The 20,776-nt window shown below is 34.2% G+C and overlaps 1 protein-coding gene across 4 annotated transcripts in view; it reads left to right on the top strand.

Moving 5' to 3' along the window:
* The first annotated feature begins 1,787 nt into the window (after window positions 1–1,787).
* The window catches only part of LOC123793167 (putative ATP-dependent RNA helicase DDX60), a 102,366-nt gene continuing 83,377 nt past the window's right edge, over window positions 1,788–20,776 (top strand). The window contains exons 1-7 of one of the 4 annotated variants that reach the window (XR_015726517.1): window positions 1,788–2,080; window positions 8,829–8,936; window positions 9,065–9,128; window positions 9,928–10,117; window positions 11,424–11,765; window positions 13,454–13,570; window positions 20,090–20,251. Coding sequence is in view for 3 of the 4 variants with exons in the window: in XM_087866566.1 (XP_087722692.1) it covers window positions 8,933–8,936; window positions 9,065–9,128; window positions 9,928–10,117; window positions 11,424–11,765; window positions 13,454–13,570; window positions 20,090–20,251 (879 nt within the window). In the remaining variant the exon portion in view is untranslated. Of the gene's footprint in view, window positions 2,107–8,828; window positions 8,937–9,064; window positions 9,129–9,927; window positions 10,118–11,423; window positions 11,766–13,453; window positions 13,571–20,089; window positions 20,252–20,776 lie in introns of all 4 variants that reach the window. The other 3 variants (XM_087866566.1, XM_087866567.1, XM_087866568.1) reach the window with 3 other exon arrangements.

The raw sequence follows: 20,776 nt of genomic DNA, 5'->3' as shown, positions 1-20,776 counted from the left end.
TAATAGTGCACAGCTCATGAAATTGTTGTGAGAATTAATGTAAGAATAAATATAAAGATATTAGCATATTGCTTAGCACACAGTACCCTCCCCAGTTAATGTTGCCTCTTAAAACAAAGTCCATTATTTCTGCTCCTAGCAAATATGTTATTGCTTGCTTGCTTGCTTCCTTGCTTCCTTCCTTCCTTCCTTCCTTCCTTCCTTTCTTTCTTTTGCTATTAGTTTCTTATTATATGAGTTTACAGTAGTGGATCAGTTTTCTCTTGGTGCTGTAACAAATTACGACAAACTCAGTGTCTTGACACAACACAGTTCTTAATGTTCTGAAGGTCAGAAGTCCAAAATCAGTCTCAGGAGGTTAAAGTCAAGGTGTCAACAGGACTGTTTCCTTCTGGAGGCTCAATAAGAGAATCTATTCCTTGCCTTTACCCAGCTTCTAGAGATCACCTGACTTCTTAAACTGTGGGCCCTTCCTCCATCTTCAAAGCCAGCCGTATAGAGCTATCAGTTTGCCTTCTCTGACACTTTGCTCCTGCCTCCCTCTTTTAAGGACATTTGAACCCACCAGGGTTATTCTGCGTAATTCCTCAACTGAAAACCCTTCATTTAGTTCATTCTGCAAAGTATCTTTTGCTAGAGAATTTAACATGTTCACAGGTTGCAGGAATTAGAACACTGACTTCTTGGCAGGAGAAAGGAGGAGTATTACTATTATTAGAGATGTTAGTGAAGGACAGATATGAATATAGTATAATTTTAGACCAGTCATGTGTCAAGTTCCAAGCTTTTCAATTTTCTTTCTCCATTTCATCATCAACAAACACATCACAAATTTGTAAATAAGTGAATGAATGAATGGAAGCCTGATGGAAGTGAGAAATGTTCACCCTCTCCATCCCTACCTTTTTCTTTAACAACTTGACACTCCAATTTATGACCAGCAAATGTCATTCACTGCTCTGTTCTCTGTTTTCTTTGTGGAACACTGCCTGCACATCCGTTCTTTATTTTCTTTGCAGACAAAGCAGCCGTGGCTTCCTATTGTTGCTAAGAGTGCCCCAATCTACTGCCACTTCCGTTTGCCTCCTCCTAGAATTCCAATATATTTGCACATGAAATTAAGCACACTAAGAGACTAAAAAGAAAGAGAGGCTAGTGTCAAAACCCAAACTGCAGATATCAACAGGCAGAAATTTAGTGAAAATCACATTAAGGCAGAATTAAAAGTGAGCATGTTGCATTTTCAATTTGATTTTTGATGGTGTTCTTTGGCCCAGGAAAACTCCACATATAGTTCACAAAGAACAGTAATCATCAGCTTCTCCTAATGGAAACTCCGAGTTCGTGTATTCTTCCATACTGTCTGTTTTTGTTTTTGCATAAAGATGGAACTGCAAGACTCCACCTCTCAGGGTAGAACTTCAGATTCCACACTGTTACATTTCATCTGTTTCTAAACGGCTGCTTCTTGATTTTATGTTTAGAAGTCCCAGATTTCTCTGCCTCACTTTTGTCTACCTTATGTCCAAATTCAATTAAAAAAAATTTTTTTATTATGTTATGTTAGTCACCATACAGCCATCCTTAGTTTTTGACGTAGTGTTCCATGATTCATTATTTGCATATAACAGCCAGTGCTCCACGCAATATGTGCCCTCCTTACTCTACCCATCACCTGCCTATCCCAATCCCCCACCCCCCTCCCCTCTGAAACCCTCAGTTTGTTTCCCAGAGACCATAGTCTCCCCTGGTTCGTTCCCCCTTCTGTTTACCCCCCTTCATTCTTCCCTTCCTTCTCCTACCCAATTCTAAAGCTTATGTGTTTTTTTTGCTATCTCTTAAGGCTCGGATTGAAGAGAAAGGTGCTAAAACTCGCTTTTCTGAAAACTGTTTTACCTATTTCCTGGAGGAAAATGAAACTTAGACGTCCTGAGAGGAGAAATGAAACCGAAACTCCCTTCCCGGGTATAAAAGGCTGGCTGAGGCGGCTCCGCTAGTCAGAAGCCCAGGTTCATCACCTCTCGGTCACTTCTTCCTGGCGGGCGGCAGGGGCCTGTCAGCGGCTCTTCAGACGCAGCAGGTGGGGGCCGGACTTCGGGGTCTCAGGTGGGGAGTGCTCCGACGCAGGACAGGAGCTGGGGGGAGGAGGGAGGGGTCGGGGGTGGGGCCTGCGGACAGGGCTCCGAGAGGACAGGTATAACTAAGGGAGAGCCTCGGGGTGGAGATGTCCCGCGCGCGTTCAAGCTCTCTGGTTGCAGCGCGAGGCGGCCCGGGAGCCGCCCTGGGCGCGCGGGGCTAGTGGTGCGGGCGCCACTACGCCCCCCTAAAACGGTGGTGGACGGGTCTCTTTGTTGGCCCCAGAAGGCAAGGCTTGGGAAGAGGCAGAGGAAAGGGACGCTGGTGAGAAGCGCCTGGGTCTGAAGTCTGAAGCAGAGGGTCGAGTGTTCAGGCAATTAAGGGGTCCTCTTGAAAGAAAGAGTGCTGGGGATCTGGGGCCTTGAGGAGAAACTAAGGAAGGTCGGATCTGAGCACAAACAATAAAATCTAGAAGTTGATAGCAGCAAGCAGCTTCCTCTTCCACGCAGAATCCTATGTCTAACTACAAACTTGCAGAATCAGAATCTGCAATATTCTGATTCTCACAGGTGATTTAATATCTCACAGGTGGTTCCTACGTACCTACATTTCAGTGGCTTCATACAATAACTATTTCTTAAAAACAGTTAAAAGAATGTATTCATGGTCAAGGGGCACACATTAGTTTTCTACTGCTGGTTGACCAATTATCATAAGTTTAGTGGCATAAGTCAATAAAAATTTATTATTTTATAAGTTTCCATGCATCGGAAGTCCAGGCACCGATTAACTGAATCCTTTTACTCAGCATCTCACCAGACTGAAATGAAGGTTGTTGCTGAGGCTGCCATCTTGTCCAGGCTCTGGATGCTCATTCAGGCTGTGGGAAGAATTCAATTCCTTGCAGCTACGGGATTGAGGTTCCTGGTTTTCTTGTTGGCTGTTGGCTGTGGGTTATGCTCAACCTTTAGATTCTACCCTCAGGTCCTAGCGGGGTGGCTCTCTCAAAACATGGTGGCTTTATGTCTCCAACGCTAGCAGGAGAATCTGTCTCTTGTTATGTTAGAGTCTTACATAATGTGACCTAATCAGGGAGAGACTATCTCATTGAATTCACCAATCCTGCCTACACTCAAGGGGAGGATATTATACAGGGCAGTGCACCAGGGTGGCTGGAGTCTTGGAGGCCATCTAGAATTCTGTCCAATGCTGGTCAGCTCTTCTCCAGACAGTGTTTCAGGAACTTGAGTTTTTCCATCAAGTGGTTCCATCATTCCCTGGGCCCTGTTCTCTGTACTGGGCTGTCTCTGCTCCAATAATCTATGATTTCTTTTTTACCCTTCTCTTCTTCCTTTTAAAGATTGTTTAAGTCAGAATTCAAATAGGGTTCTGGCACTACTATGATTGGATGATATGTCTTTAAGGTTTGTTATAACCTCTTTCATCCTCTTGTAATTTATTTATTAATAAATTGGGGTTTCCTCCTTTCCCTTTTCCATTTTTTGGTCTTGTAGAGATTCTCCTATTCTTCCTGGTATCATTTAACAGTTTCCTCTAGCTTATAAATGTCTTGTCAATGAATTGTTCCTGCTAGAGTTTTGACCAAATTCAGGTTAAAAAAATTTTTTTTAGAATTACGTATTTCAACAATGGTATAGTTCTACATGGAAGTAGGTATTTGCCTGTATTTTTGTTGTGCTATCACCTAAAAATAGCAAGATCTATTAATTCATTAGAATTTGTAATATAAATATAAATGAAATTTCCCCATCTATATTATTTGGTACCCCATTTGTTCAGTACCTATATAAGAAAGGCAGTTTAACTTCTTGATTCCAGAAACCCTTAATTTTTTTATATATCATCTTTAGATGCTGTCTCTGGACTTTCTGCTATGAAAATCAAGGAACTTAATATACACTCTTCTTTTTCTACTATTCATCCCTTTCTGAACCTCCCAATTTGGTTATTATATTATTTTTATATTGTCAGGGTTTATCATAGTTTACAGTATTTTAAGACTTTATTCTTGTGATTTGTTTCTAGTTGAATCAAAAATGGAAAGCCAAGTAAACAAGCTACAAAATTATTTATTATGTTATTCATTGTAGATGCAATCTATATGTTTGTCTTGGAAACGTAGTTATCGTTAAGACTGCTGTTTGAAGTTGATACTTTTCTAAATTCAAAGTATCATGGATCTTCCTATTTTTCTTTATAGCTTCCTTTAATTTTTCTGGATCATATGTAGTTTCACTGTTTCTTGATTCCCCCCACCCCCCTAATTTTTTGTACTGTCTCTTTAAATAAAATTATCATTTAAGATAGGTGGTTGGTGAAATTTCTGACTTCTTGAATGTCTGGTGATATTGTCTTTCTGCTCTCTTAGTGGATTGAATGACTAGATATGGAATTCTAAGTTCAAAATATTTTCCCCTGGGAACTTTGCAAAATTTTTTTTTTTTTAATCAAAACATCCAATGACGCTCCTCTTTTTTTTTTTTTTTTCCAGTTCTATGTCCCAGGTACTATTTTCATCAATTTGTATACATCAGCTCATACATTTAAATAGCTAGAAAAGACAGCCGGAGAAAAGTAACATTATGGTCTGTCCCAATTTTATAGATGAATAGACTGAGATACAGAGAAAGTAAATAACTTGCATAAGGTTATAAAACTATAGTGTGTTTCAGAACTAGGATTAAAACCTAGGCATTCTGCCAATAGCGCTCATGCCTTTAACCACTATATATATATATATATATATATATATATATATATATATGGCCTCTCTGACTTACATTTCTTTGTAGCGTATCTCCATCTTTCTCTTTGCTCTTGGAGCTCTGCAATTTGAAGGTGCTATTTCCAAGTGTGTGTTTCTTTTTTGTCATTATTTCTTCTTAGTACTTGGAAAAACTTCAATCTAAAAATGTGTACTTTTCTTTAACTGTGGTCTAATATTATTGTATGACTTTAAATATTATATCTTTGGTTATTTTTATCTCCACTTATTTTGAAATCTTAGTTTTCTCCTTCTAGAATTACTGTGGGATGAATGTAAACTCTTAAATCCATCCTCTGTATTTCTTAGTATTTTTTTTTCTATTTTCTATCTCTTTGTTTTTTTCTTCTGTCTTCTAAATTTCCTGGAGGTGCCTAGGTGACTTCAGCTTAGGTCATGATCTCAGGGTCCTGGGGGAGTCTGCTTGTCCCTCTCCCTCTGCTCCTCCCCCCACTCATGCTCTGTCTGTCTCTCAAATAATAACTAACTAACTAACTAACTAAATCTTTAAAAAAAAAAAAGAACTTTCCTGAGTTTTAGCTCTCCAATTTAAGATTTCAGCATGTCCATTTTATTTTTCTGCACGATTTTTTTCTGAAATTATACTTTAAATTTTTATGAGCATTTACATTTTTTCCCTGTAGCAGTCTATTATTGTTGTATTAGATAATATTGTAATTATTGGAAGGCTAATTTGAACTTTCTAAAGGACTATTCTGTCCTTGAATCTTGTTTATTCATCTGGCTTCTTCTTAATACCCCCAAATGTCTATTGATTCTAATTTTTTAATTTATATTTATTCAGTGGTTATTATGATGGGTAGTTGGTTTTATTTTCCCTTGTGTGCCTCTCTCCCTTAAATGAGAAAGAACTGGGCGTAGTGATGTAAATTCTGTGTAAATGTTAAGTGGGGCATGAGTTCAGCGTGAAGTTTTACAGGGAGTTTCCTACAGGATATGTGAGAGGAGAGTAGGCATGCAGGCTGTGGAACCTCGTAATTGTCAAATTGAGAAGGGTTTTATTCTGCTACCATGGCTCTTGTTAAAAAGTTGTAGTGTCCAATAATAGGCACACATGTCTAATTGGTAATTGTTATTTAATTTAAAAATGATGTTATTTCTTTCAATGTATGTGTATTCTATTTTCAGATGATTTTGTTAGGACTTACTAATTTTTTTTAAAGACTTTATTCATTTATTTGACAGAGAGACAGCCAGCGAGAGAGGGAACACAAGCAAGGGCAGTGGGAGAGGACGAAGCAGGCTCCCAGTGGAGGAGTCTGATGCAAGGCTAGATCCCAGAACGCCGGGATCATGCTCTGAGCCCAAGGCAGACGCTTAACGACTGCACTACCCAGGCACCCCAAGGACTTATTAATTTGTTTGGCACTAACTACTTAATAAATAAACTATTAGGTATTTATTTTGTCCTAGGAGTACCATAAAAAAATTCCTGAGACATTCAGGACACTGTGAACATCTGGGAATCTATGAATTACCTTGTTTCTTCATATTTCATTAAGTCTGACCCTACCTTTTCTGGAGCTCTCCCTTCTGTAAGATACTCGGGGTTAATTTTCTCCTTTTACTCAGTTCTCACTGACTCATCTTTTCTGTTTGAGCTTGGTACAGTTTGGAGAACTGAAAGAAGAAAATATGGCTAATGTGCCATTAGTGAGGTTGAGGATTGCATGAATTGGATGGCAGAGGGTTTTCAGAAAATTTTCTAAACTTCTTCCTTGGGCAAAAGCCCCTTATAATCTGGGCTACACCTACTTTTCCTGTCGCATTTCCAATCAAGTCATTCTGTTTTATGCCATGTGAAACAGTCTGGAATCAAACTTGTCATGTGGTTTCATATCTCTGTGCATTAAACCAGTGCTATGTTGCTGTCTGAAATGTGATCTTCTATGTCCCTTACTTTCTCCAAAATGTCTCCATAATTTTTCCACATCTTTTCAATGTGTCGTTTAAACCTCAGAACACAGGACAGTCCAGTTGATTGAAGAACTCTTTCAATTCTCCAATAGCTTCCTGTACCATTTCTGCTGGATCCCTCAGCACATTATACTTTTTGATGTAATTCTCTTTAAACCATTATCAGATTGTAAGGGCCATGTTTTATGCATATTTGCATATGTTGCAGCAAGTTACAATGCTTGGTGAGGAGTAGATGCTCTATATGTCTGAAAGAAAGGTAGAATAGCTAGGTAAGTTAGGCTTTTGCCCATCTTCATTAAGTGTTTCCTAAACATTCCGTTCTAGCCCACAGTAGTTTCTTCTTTCTTCAAGCTTACTCGTGTTTATAGTCCTAAACTTCCTTGCATTCTTATTTTAATATTTAGTATCAAAATGTTCCTCACCGTTATATGTTCCTTAATGTCATATAATATGGATATCTATCAGTCTATCTCTCCATCCATCCATCCATCCATCCATCCATCCATCCATCCATCTATCAAGTTGCACTGCCCTAACACACTGTATGGCATATTTGAGGAATGTCTCAATATTTGTTTTTTCTGACAGAATGCTCAAGTGCATTTTCTTCTGCCTCTTTGACAGTTCTTTCTCAGTTACCTTTGCAGATGCTTCCTCTTCTGTGTTGGCATTTATTATATATTAGTGATCTGCAAAACTGGATTTTCAGTCCTTTTTTCTTCTTCCATGATATTGTGTCTCTCTGTCCAAACAAGCTCATCTATATCAATGGCCTTGTTTGCAATAATATTAAAATTATTCACATATTCAAGTCTAGCCCAGACCTTGTGCTTGACCTCTAGACCTGTATATATTTTTTAAAAGATTTTATTTATTATGTCAGAGAGAGGGAGGGAGCGCACAAGTAGGGGGAACAGTAGGCAGAGGGAGAAGCAGGTTCCCCACTGAGCAAGGAGCCCGATGTGTGACTTGATCCCAGGACCCTGGGATCATGACCTGAGCCAAAGGCAGACGCTTAACCGACTGAGCCACCCAGGTGTCCCATAGACCTGTATATTTAATTACTCAGGTGACATATCCTATAATAGGTCTTGAAATCAAGTCAAACTCAGACTGACCACAAATTTGAATTCATGATCTTTCCCTGAAATGTGGTCTTGTTCCAAGGTTTCCTGCCCAGGGAATGTCCTAGTCCTCCATCCTGTTGCATCAGTTAGAATCCTAAGAATCATCCTTGACAACCCTTAGTCTCCCCTCTTCTCCATCCATATCAGATCCATTACCAAATTATGTCAAACTTATCTTCTAAATATTTAATATCCATAAGTGCCCCAAACTACCAACAAACTGTATTACATCACACTATGATCTTTAACCTTCCGAACAATGGTTTTTCTCTCTACTCCAGTAACAGGAACTTTGCTCCCATCTGATCCCTTCTCTCTCCTATAGCCAGAGTAATCTTTCAGAATGTAATGCCACTCATGACACTACCTGCTTAAAATCCATCAATGGATTTTAGGATAAAAACATGCCCTCAAAGGCTCTGCATACTCTGATATTTCTGGAACCCTCTAGCACAGCTAGCTCGTCCCTCACTGATTCCATTCTAGCCTTTCTGGCTTCTATTTTGACTCTAGTACTACCCACAGTCCTTCACGCCACAAGACTTTTGTACATGGTATTTTGATATTCCCTCTGCCTGGAATGCTACTGTCCCCTACTCTTTTGTTTAGTTAATTCTTGTTTCATTCTTCAGAAATCAGCTCAAGCATTACTTTGTTAGGGACGCTTCCTCTATTCTCTTTGACTTTGTCACATTTGTAATTTTCCATTATTTATATAATTATCTGATTAATATTTATTTTTCCTGATGGAGTTTAAGCTCTGTGAGAACTGACAGCATGTTGCCTTTTGTTCATTCTTGTATTCTCACTGCCTGATGTTTTGCTTAATATACAGTAATTATTCAATACTATTTGTTGATGGAATAAATGAATTTCTAATTTTTCTTCTTTCTTTGTAGGTCTGTCATTTTCATTAATAACTGCTGCTTTGAGGTACCAAAGTGAGATATTTGCTATATTTGATATTTTCCAGTTCAGGTTCGAAGCCCAGGTAGCAGCAAGAATGGGTAATTTTCAATTTAAAATTTTTATAAATTATAAGATAATCTTTAAGCTACGCAGATTTAATAGAATTAAAATAACTTTATTGTTATTTCTTTTTAAATAATAAATAATCTTTTTTCTTCATGTTTAGAAGAACACATGATGATTTTAGAGAGAATGTCACAGCTAATTTTGAGTGCAGTGCCAAAAGCTGAGTGAGTATTGTCATAAGAAATAAAGAGATGTATAATTCAATATCATATTTCCTGTATATCTATTTGACCTTAAAGTAATGACTGCCTAAAAAAAGTAATGTCTATCTATCTCAGTATATATTATAATACATTATATGTGTAATTATATATATATATACACACACACATATATATGATTGTTTAACACAGAACTTTTAGATCTGTTTGATGGTGAATGGACAGTTTTCTCTTGCTTTATTTGTACACAGCTGTCAATGAACCCATTGTTTTTTTTAATAATAATTTTTTATTATGTTATGTTGGTCACCATACAGTATATCCTTAGTTTTTGATGTAGTGTTCCATGATTCATTATTTGCATGTAACACCCAGTGCTCCATGCAATATGTGCCCTCGTTAATACCCATCACGAGCCTATCCCAATTGAACCTATTGTATTATAAAGAAATAAGATTGATTAAGCGGGAAGCATTTAATACAGGTCTGTATCCAGAATAGAGGTGCTAAATTCCTGATTCCAATCCAGATCCTGACATGTGGTCTTACGTAATTTGCTCTATCTCTTTGAGCCTCAGTTTCTGTATCTATAGAATGGGAATGATCCTGCCTTTTTCCTATGAAGGACAGTCATGCATATGGATGTCTTGAAAAGTCTTAGCATAGAGCCTGACATAAAATAATTACTCAGCAAATCGCTTGCTGGTGATAGTGATAATGGATAATAACAACAATGCTACTGCCTTTTTATGGGACTTATTTAGTCAATATGTAATTTTTGTTTTTACTGTTTTCATTTTAGATATTCCAGTTTATTCAATGATTTTGTTGAATCTGAATTTTTTCTGATTGATGGAGATTCATTACTTGCTACATGTATATGTGAGAAATCATTAAAATCGGGGCAGGAGCTCCACTTCTTTTATCTGGTTGAATGCTATCTTATGGATCTTATCAATAAAGGAGGACAATTTGCCATAGTTTTCTTCCAGGTAACATGAGACAGTAGAGTTCTTTACTATGATTTAAGAACTAAAACCAAAATTCCTTACTATTTTATAATTTTTTTCCTTATTACAAAGTTAAGTACATTAAGAATTCAGAAAATTTTAAGGGAAGAACAGAAAAAAATACTCATAATCCCAGTATTCAGAAATTACCATATTTAAGATTATATTTTAGGGATGCCTGGGTGGCTCAGTCAGTGAAGCATCTGCCTTTGGCTCTGATCATGATCCCAGGGTCCTGGGCTTGAGTGCCACGTTGGGATCCTTGCTCGTTGGGGAGCCTGCTTCTCCCTCTCCCTCTGCTCCCCCTGCTTGTGCTCTCTCGCTCTCTCTCTGTCAAATAAATAAATAAAATCTTTAAAAAAAAGTATATTTTATTTTCAATAATTAAACTTCATTTAAGGACATACAGGATCATGAAGGAGGATGAGAAATCCTCTCAATGGAAGCTCAGTTGATCTCTGGATTCTACTTCTCCAACTCTGAGAACTGCTTCTGTCTTCAGAACTCAGCAATTTATTTGACCCCAGAAAAATATCAAACTCATTAATACTGCTTTGTTTATTATTTGCTCTATAGTAAATACTTCTAAGGAAATATGTTTGGTCTTCCTTTTCCAATTATGAGTATAATTAGTAAAATATGAACAGTTTCAAATACAGATAGGTATAACCACTACTACCCCTTCCTTATCCTGTCCCTAAAGGTAACCAGTGTGTTACTCTCAAGGATCTTGGCGTGTATTTGTTCAGTCACTTTGCAGTCTACATTATTGCTAGATTTTTTAATATTGCTGACTTCTTGCAAGCCATGTTTTGAATAAAGAGCCAGGATTCTAGTCTAATGTTTACAGTCTAGTTGGCTGCACTAATTCTGATCTGTTAAGAAAGACCTCTGCTGCTTCAGGAGGATCGTACTAAATTGGGACAGTCCCCTCAAAGTGATTCACCTTGGCTTCCTGTTGTGGATTATTTATATCCACCATTTGCTTTTGCATATTTTCCTGTCCTTTTTCTTTTGGAAGTGATATTGGAGAGGAAAAGAATTAGAATAAGAAGGGAAAGTATGATAAACCACTATTATGCCTGCTTAAATGGGATGTATGTATTTAAATCCAAATTATAATTTATGGTGGTATTTGTTAAATGACAGGCAAGGTTTAAGGGTCTATTCCCTGACTATAAAGCAGAACAAAACTGTGTTGGAATATATTTCTTTAATGATTTTAATGATATATGTAAACAAATTAAATGATAATTTCAAAAGAATATACTTTATCTCATCCCTATAGGATGCTGAGTATGCATATTTCAACTTCCCTGAACTTCTTCCTTTGAGAACTGCTTTAATTCTTCATCTTCAGCATAATACCACCATTGATGTTCGAACAAAATTTTCTGGATGCCTGTCACAGGAGTGGGAAATTTTCTTGGAAGACAGTTACCCATATTACCTGATAGTTGCAGATGAAGGACTGACCCATCTACAAACATACCTTTTCAACTTTTTAATTACTCAGTCTTGGGCAATGAAAGTCAACATCGTGCTTTCCTCAGGGCAAACATCTGACATTCTTCGACTTTATGCGTACCTTATGCCAAGCATGTATAAAAACCAAAAATTTTTCAAAGAGGTAATTGATATCTAAAGACAAATTTCTTCTAGAATTTTACAAAATTTTCCATGTTACTTGACTTAGTTTTATTTCCGCCACTTCTATGGAAATTATCATAGGTTTAACACAGAAGTCTAGAAAATTAATAATAAGGATAATACAAATGCAGCCATAGGTTCAGAACTTGTAATAACAACAGTGATTGGTACTTCTCATGAGTAATTTTTTAAAACCTTTACAATAGCCCTTTAAGTTAGATGTTAATATCATCTGTGTTTTGCCAATGAGGAAATAGATACTTGAATAAGTAATTTGCTCATCATCAACACTAAATGAATAATAGAGCATGAATTTGAAAAGAAGCAGTCTGACTCCAGCCCTTATGTGCCTAAGTACTATGTGATATACTGCCTCTAAGTTAATGAAGGCCAGAAATGCATTAAATTGGAGGGAAAAACTTAGGCCTCTTTTGCTGAGACATATTAGTGAAATGATCGTTAATATAGTAGTTTTAATAAGAAAACAATGGAGAAGGGTGATGAGGAAGGAAGGAAGTGAAATGTTTATTTCCTAATATTAAATCACTAATACAACTTTCAAAGTATTTAGAACTTAATTCCTTGCTTGATCTTATTCTTTTACTGTATTGGTATATTTGACAATTACTGTATTGAACTTTTCAGAATTAAAAATGCATACTGATATTATAAATAAATCTAGTTTCTATTCAATTTTCACTACTTATAGTGAATTACAAATATGAAAATAATGCTGTATTTCATCAAAATGATTTTGAGACAGTTAACATTCTTTACTCTGAGAATAGTGTCATACCCCTCGTGATATTTGGAGACATCCAGATGGTTGTCATGAAATCTGATAAGATAATTTATTTTGCTTTAGTTAGAACTCTAGTCATTAAACTCTTTCCAACTCTAGTTGCCTGCTGTGAGTAGGAACAGCCCTGGGATTTTTATTTTGGGAAGAGGTACTATAATCACTTTATCTCATTTTATTCTGTTAGAGCAATTTCTGAACTGAGTTTGAAGGATACCTTACAAACATCCTTCCCAATCTCTCCTTAAGGTTTTTTTTTTAAGTGTTAGATTTTATTTCTAGTATAATAATATATTTCCTACTTTATTGAACACTCATTTTAAAGAAGTTATTTTATCTCTTTGAGGAATATGTGAGATGAAAATAAAAATGCAGTGTATGTTGATAATGGTTGTTGCTGGATGATAGGTACCTGGGGGGAGATTATGCTATTGCTTATTTATGTGTGTGTTTGAAATTTTTCATGATAAAATATAATGTATTAACTGGGCACACTCTTCTTTTTGAGATGTTGGAAATATTCTAAAATTAAATTATAGTGGTGGCTGCACAACTCTGTAACTTTACCAAAAGCCATTGAATTGTCCCCTTAAAAAGTGAGTGAATTTTATGTTATGTTAATTATACTTTTCATGAAGTTGTTAAAAAAATGCACTAAATTCCCAGACAAAAATTAATTCAGCGAAAACAAGATAGTGCTGCTTGGCAGGCTTTAAAAGCATTGTTGATGACCTGTAGTTATATTAGTGTATTTTTTTAACTAGGAAATATATTTTAATAATTATATCTTCAATATATGATTTTCTGTAGTTGGAAAGTGATTAGATATTTAACTATGACAATTTATGTGACTTGCCTTCCTTTTACAGAATAAAGAGAAGATTGAGAGTGCTTATAAAACCCTGATTAAACAATTGGAAGAATGTAGAACTTTGGCACTAGAATTTCTTTTTGGAAATTTAAATTGGAAAAATATGATGGAAGAGGTACTGAAACTTTAAAACACCTTTTTATTTGAATTGATTTTTTGATTATAAAAAAGTTGCAAAAATAATACTGACTTCCTATAGACTTCTCATCCACATTCCCCTAATATTAGCATCTGATGTAACCATGGTACATTTTTCAAAACCAGGAAATGGACCTCAGTATAATACTATTAACCAAGCTTTGGACATTATTTGAGTTTCACTTACTTTTCCACAAATGTCCTTTTTCTGTTCCAGGATTCTGTCCAGGGTCCCACATCCATTAGTTATTTCTCTCTAGTCTCCTCCAATCTGTAGTAGTTTCTCAGTATTTCTTTGTCTTTTGTGAACTTGACGTTTTGGAAAGGTATTGATTATTTATTTATTTGTTTATTTATTTATTTTTAATATCCCTCAAATTGAGCTTATCTCATGTTTTCTCATGATTGGAATGAGGTTATGTATTTTTGGCAAGAATGCCAATTAGTTGGTGTTGTGTACAGTATATCAAAGCGTTCATGATGTTAATATGTCTTAACACTGGTTAAGCTGGTGCCTTCCAGCCTTCTCCACCATAAAGTTACTATCTTTCCTGACTATGCAAATCCTGTTTTTTTTCTCAGACTTTTGCCAATTAATTTTAGAAGCCATCAGTGAATCTTGTCTGCAACAGTTATTGCTAGATCTGTTTGCCTAATGGTTATTTTCTATTTCACTTTTCCTCTGCTTTTCTTAACTTGGAGTTCTGCTGTAAGGGAGAGCTCCTGTATCTCTGACCTTTACTTGTTTATTTATTTATATCAGCATGGATTAGTGGATATTTTATATTATAGATTAAAGTCCAATATTCCAATTGTTTTGGTACTCAGATTGTTCTCGTTTGAACATTAGAGACTCCTTCAGGTTTGTAGCTGTGTTCTTTTGCAAGCCCCACCCCTCTGCCCATCCTTTTTCTCTTCTAAAACCAGTTTGTTGAGATTTGATGACATACCTTGTGGTGATGGTTACACAGATGTATATTTATCTTCAAAAACATCAGGCCCTTTCTTTTTGAGCACTGTTTTACTTTTTGAAACCACAAGGTGTTCCATACTCATCTTGTATTTTCTCTACCTCAATCTTGAAATCTACCGCTTCTCCAAGGAGTTGTGGTTGCTTTTTTTTGGAAAACAGCTTTTATTTATTTATTTATTTATTTATTTATTTATTTATTTATTTATTTATTTATCTTTACTTAATATAAGCCAATCAATAAGTCAATGATTTTAATTTTTTTTGTCTTTTTAAATGTTTCACATAAACTGTTGAACAACTAAAATTATTTATATACAACTGTGACACAGAAGTAATGAGATGATTAAAATATTCTTAATGAGTTTGCATTTTCCAATTGTTTGACTTGATGTAGCAATACATATTTATGATTTTAATTATTGTTTAGGCCTCAGAAAATGTCTGTTTTTTAAAGATCAGCAGGGTTCATGAGAGAGTTGATAATGTTGACTTGTTGACTTCTTGATTCTTTTCTTTTTATTATAATATTTTTTTATTATGTTAGTCACCATACAGTACATCCCTGGTTTTTGATGTAAAGTTCCAAAACAGCATTTAAAGCCAAGATCTGGGAACTAAGTTTGTTCATTTCTACTGGGGCGTCATTGCTATGAAGACTTTTCGGCAGACACAGCTAGGAAATATATGTATGTATGCTAAGCCATGCATATACATCTGTCTATTTTTTAATCTATCTATCTTAAATATCATACATTCATACTGATAACTTACACTCGAATCCAACTTCATATCCTTCATTTTACCCCTCCCTTTTCCTTATTTGTGATTTCTTTCTCCAATTATGAGAAATTCAGCTCTCATTACGTACAATATATTCACTATTTTTTCATTTCTAGTATATACACAAAGTAGTTTTAGAATTGCTAACAATATCTTGTAAGAAATACATTTACTAAATGGATTACAGGATTTATGTGCAGTTCTTTTTATCTTTAGTCATAGAATATGTAAAATACTGCTTTCCAAACTTATTCAGGTTAGTTCTTTTCTTGCACACCCCCTTCAGTTTGGTTGCTATTCATTACTAATACAGTTGGGTTCATTGGTTAGTGTTTGTTTTTCACTTTGGGTCCCTGCCACCCATTTCCAGATTGTTTTTAATTATCTGTTTATTTTGAAGGGTATATGAAAGGTATAGGAAACGTACTTATGATTCTAAGAATCAGAGATATACAAAAAGATGCTCAAAGAAGTGACACTTTGTTCTTACCCTGCTACTCTGATTCCATTCTCCTCTATGGTTACCCCTTTCCCAAATACTTTCTGTAGGTAATTTGTCTCTTTAGTTTCAGGTTTATCCTTCTTGCATTATTATTGTTATTATTTTTTTGCACAAAAAGGCAGACATGTGTATTTTCTTATCATCTTTCTTAAATAAAGGAACACATATTGTAGATATTTTTCAGTACTTTCTTTTTATACTTAACAGCATGTTTAGAACTCATTTTAAAGCAATTTGTAGATATCTTCCTCATTATATTATATAGCTACATAGCACTCCATCATGTGGATGTACTATAATTTGTTTAACCAATTTCCTACTATGGAATTTATATTTGTTTTCAACATTTTGCAATTATAATCAATGCTGTAATAAATAATGATTTGTAGTATGTGCAATTTTGTATTATTGGAGGTATAGCCTCAGAGTAGATTTTAAAAATAGAAACAGTGAGTCAAAAGATAAGTGCATATGTTGCTTACTTAGGTTTTGTCAGTTTTCTTTCTAGAAGAATTATATCATTTCTTTTGTCTTTCAATTTTAAGTGTTCTCTCTATATCACAGATATTAGAACTTTGTGATATATTTTACGAATATTTTCTTCCAACTTGTCAGTTGTCTTTTGACTTTATGATTTTTTGTTGTGTACATTTTTAAAATTTTAATGTCAAATTTATTAATCTTTTTGTTTCGTTGTTGCCTCTAGATTTTGAGACCCAGTTAGAAAGCCTTTCCCTACATACATTAAGGTTAAGAAGAGGATTTGCCTTTGGTTTCTTCTTATACTTACAATTTTTTAAAATTTAGATTCCTCATCTATTTGCAATTCATTCTTGTAGACAGTGTGAGATATGGATATATTTTTTATTTTTTTCAAAGGGATGCTCAGTGGCATTTATTAAAAAGTCCATTTTTTATCCCAGTGATTTCAGGTGCCACATTATCTTTAAATTTCTATATGTATTTGGAAATAAATCTGGACTTTCTACTCTGTTCCTCTGATTTATTTGCAAATTTTACAGTCTTTTGATTATAAAGACTTAATAGGTTTTTTAATGTATTATTTAGCTAGGTTTTCCATGTATAGTTTTTCTCTTACAGCCATCTTGCATTTTTATTTTTCCATATGAACTTTTGTTATCAAAATGTCTAAGTTAAAAAAAATCTTGTTATTTTTGTTGGAGAATATTGACTTTATAAATTAAACTGGAGAGAAGTGGCATCTTTATAATGTTGAATTATTCCATGCAAGAAGAGGGGGGTGTATTTAAATTTTTTTCTAGTTTATTTTTGTGAATTAAAAAAAATTCCTTATATATGTTTTGTATATTTCTTGTTAATTTTCTTCCTAAGTTTTAATGTTTTGTTGTTATTAAGTAAATTTTGCTATTATTCCAAGATTTTATCTACCATTGTGTTCTTTGACTCTTTGTTGTTTATACATATGAAACCTATTGATTTTTTTTGTCAATTCTATGTGCTGATGTCTCATTGACATTTTAATTTTTGAATTAGTTTAATTATTCTTTGGGGTTATCCATATATACTATCACATCATCTGTGAACAGTGATAGTTTTGTATCTTTACCCATTGTTATGCCTGAAATTACCTTTTCTTATCTAGATGCATTAGGTAACAAACCTGATACAATGGAGGATAGTACCAGCTATAGTGGGCATCTTTGCCTTGTTCCTAATCTTAGTAGAAATGTCTCTAGTATTTCCCCATTATACACACACACACACACACACACACACACACACACACACACATTCATTCTGATTTTAAGACTGTATCCCTCAACTTATCTCTTTTTGAGTGTTTTTATCATGAATGTGTATTGAAATTGTGGATACAATTATGATTTTTAAATATTAGCTTTATTAATATGGTATTTTGATATAAGTGGATTTTTAAATATTGAAGTAACTCTATTTCTGGAATAAATCCCATTTGATCATGGTATTATTTTCTTAATTGGTGTTGGGTTCCACTTGCTAATATTTTGTTTAGAATTTTTGCCTCAGTATGCGTGAGTGATACTTTTCTGTAGTTTTCTTTCTGTGCACTGTAATTATTTGGTTGGGTATCAGTGTCATGCATGCTTCATAAAGAAAGATTAGAATATTTTCTTTTTCTTTTCAGTATTCCAAAATAATTTATGCATCACGGGGATTACCTGGTTTTTGAAGATTAAAATAGTTTCCCTATAAAGTCATATGGGACTGGGGCTTTTTTGTGGGATAGTTTCTTAATTTTCTCTGTTTGTCCACTGGAAATTGATTTATTTAAGCTTAGTTACTCCAATGGGGTCAATTTTTATAATTAATCCTTATGAGGAAATTATCTATTCATTTACATTTCAAATTTATTTGCATAGAAGTTAAAGTAGGCTTTTTTTTTACTCTTTAAAAATTTCTTCTGTTTCAGTAGTTATTTTACCTTTACATTTTTATTCTGTACATTTTTTTATTTGTCACATTTATTAATGGTCAAATTTGCTAGTGGCTTGTCTGCTTTTTAAGGTTTTCAGAAATCCCTGAAATTTTGATTTATTAATTAAATCTATCTACCAATTTTCTTTTCTTAATTTTTGCTTACTTTTATCTTTATTTTTCGCCTCCTTTTGCTTTCCTTTAGCTCAGTTTGTTGTTTCTTTTTAGATTTTCTTTTTGGAGCTGAGAATTTAATCCATTTTTTTATTATTTCATTTTTATTGTTAAATATGTTTAATGCAACGAATTTTCCTTTGGTCACTGCTTTAAATTTATCCCATAAATTATGATATGTAGTGTTTTTGTTATCAGTTTTATAAATTCTGTAATTTCAGTTTGTATTTCCCTTTCACCTAGGAGTAGCTTAATTGAAAATGTTTTTAAGCTTTAGATTGAAGGGTCTTTGTGCCTTTTTTTTTTAAAGTAAACCCTACCTTTATTGTATTTTGATCAGAGCGCCATTTATAGTGTTTCTACACTATGGAAGTTACTGATGTTTTCTTTGTGACTTAACATATGACCAATTTTTATGGGTATGCTGGGGGCACTTAAGAGGAATACATATTCTCTATCACCAGAGTTTAATTCATAGGACCTACACTATTGATTATGCTGTTTAAGTCATCTATCTTCTTACTTATTTTTTGTCCATTTGATTTCTCTTGTACCAAAAGTAGTATATTAAATTCTGTTATTATTAGTGTGTTTCTGAATATAGTTCCTTTAATCTCCTGTAATTTTTGCATCGTAAAGTTGGTTGTGACATTATATGTTGCATATTTATTCATAATTATTCTTAAGAGATGAATCATTCATAAAGGTTACATCTCCATTATAGATTGTGGCTTTTAGAATAAAAGAGTGCTTTTCCTTTTCATATTTAATGCTCTTGAGCTTGAATTCCCCCTAGTGTGCTGTAAAAATTGCTAGCCTACCTTCTCTCCTTTTCTTTCCCCCCATTTCCCTGGTATACTTTTATCCATCCCTTTATTTTTAGTCCTTCTGAGTCACTTTGTTTAAGTTGTGCTTCTTGCATACCACATGTATTTGAGTTATTAAAAACTCTTCACATATTTTATTTTTACTGGATGTATAATATTTCCCATATGCTAAACACCTAAATTATTTGAGAATTGGTTTCTAAAAATAATTCTGTATGAACACCTTGGTGCATAAATCTTGGTGCACATTTTGTGTTATTTACCTAGCCTGGATACCTAGAACTTGAATAGCCAGTAACAAAGTATCAATATAATTAATGGTAATCATACATATTGCTAAATAGCTTTGCAGTAATTATGTACCTATCTCTACTCTCATTAGCAAAGCATAAGAGAAATGACATATCACATGATTTCCAGTGCTGTCTATTATCATTAGAATATTCTAATATTTGTTAATTTGTAAGTAAAAATATGCTATTTAATTATTCATTTATTACTAGAGAGGTTGAACATTTTTTCTATTTTGTTAATATTTGTATTACTTTTGTGAATTATCTGCTCATGTCTTATTAAAGGCTGAGATGTTTTATTATTGATTTATAGGAGCTCTTTACATAGTTAAATTTTAATGATTTTACTAAAATATGTATTTTCTCATCTTAAAATTTTATCACTTTTAACAGAAATATTTATAGTTTTATGTAGCCATATCTATCTTTGTATGATTTCTTCTAGTAAGATTACTTATGAATAAAAATATTTTTTAAATATCATGACATTTACAGTTTTCTTCTGTGACAGGCATGTGAAACTATTTCTCAGCTTAAGCAGCTCTGGCCAGAAGGCTCTGACATTCGGCGTGTTCTTTGTGTTACTTCATGCTCCTTGTCTTTGAGAATGTACCATCACTTTTTAGAAAACAGAAAAAAGACTACCTCTGATGAGAAAACTAACATCCAAGAGGTGTGATTGTTATAACTTTACTATGAAACACCATTGCTTTCCACTTTTGAAATTTTACTGATTTTCATCTACCTTTTTTTCCATTTCTTGCTGTATTTATTCCCCAATTTACTTATATAAATTTCTCCCAAAAGAGGGAAAAACTGGAATTTGTTTATCAGAAATATCTATGGTGTTGTTATATGATTTAGTGTTTTACTATACAGATGTTTCCCCTTAGTACACAGTCAAATTTATCCAATCATCCAGAAGAAGGGGTAATAAGAAAGGAAATTAGCACTTGGTGAGAGCTTATATTATAATGTTCTGGGTTCTTTAAATGCCTTGTGCCTTTATATCCTCACAAGAGCATTTTCAGGGAGGTATTTATTCCCATTTCACATATGGAAACCCCTGAGGTTCAGATAGTCCAGGTAACATTCCTTAATTCAATAGCGGAGTGGAATGATGATTGAACCTGTATCTTTCTTGTTTAAATTCCATACCAAACTGTCTTTAGAAAGAATCTTCTTGCTGTAGTGTCTT

Source organism: Ursus americanus, chromosome 13, assembly GCF_024610735.1.
Source record: "Ursus americanus isolate L20-20 chromosome 13, mUrsAme1.1.p, whole genome shotgun sequence".
Taxonomy (NCBI): domain Eukaryota; kingdom Metazoa; phylum Chordata; class Mammalia; order Carnivora; family Ursidae; genus Ursus; species Ursus americanus.
The sequence above is the reverse complement of the archived record's forward strand: the minus strand, read 5'-3'. Positions and strand labels throughout refer to the sequence as shown.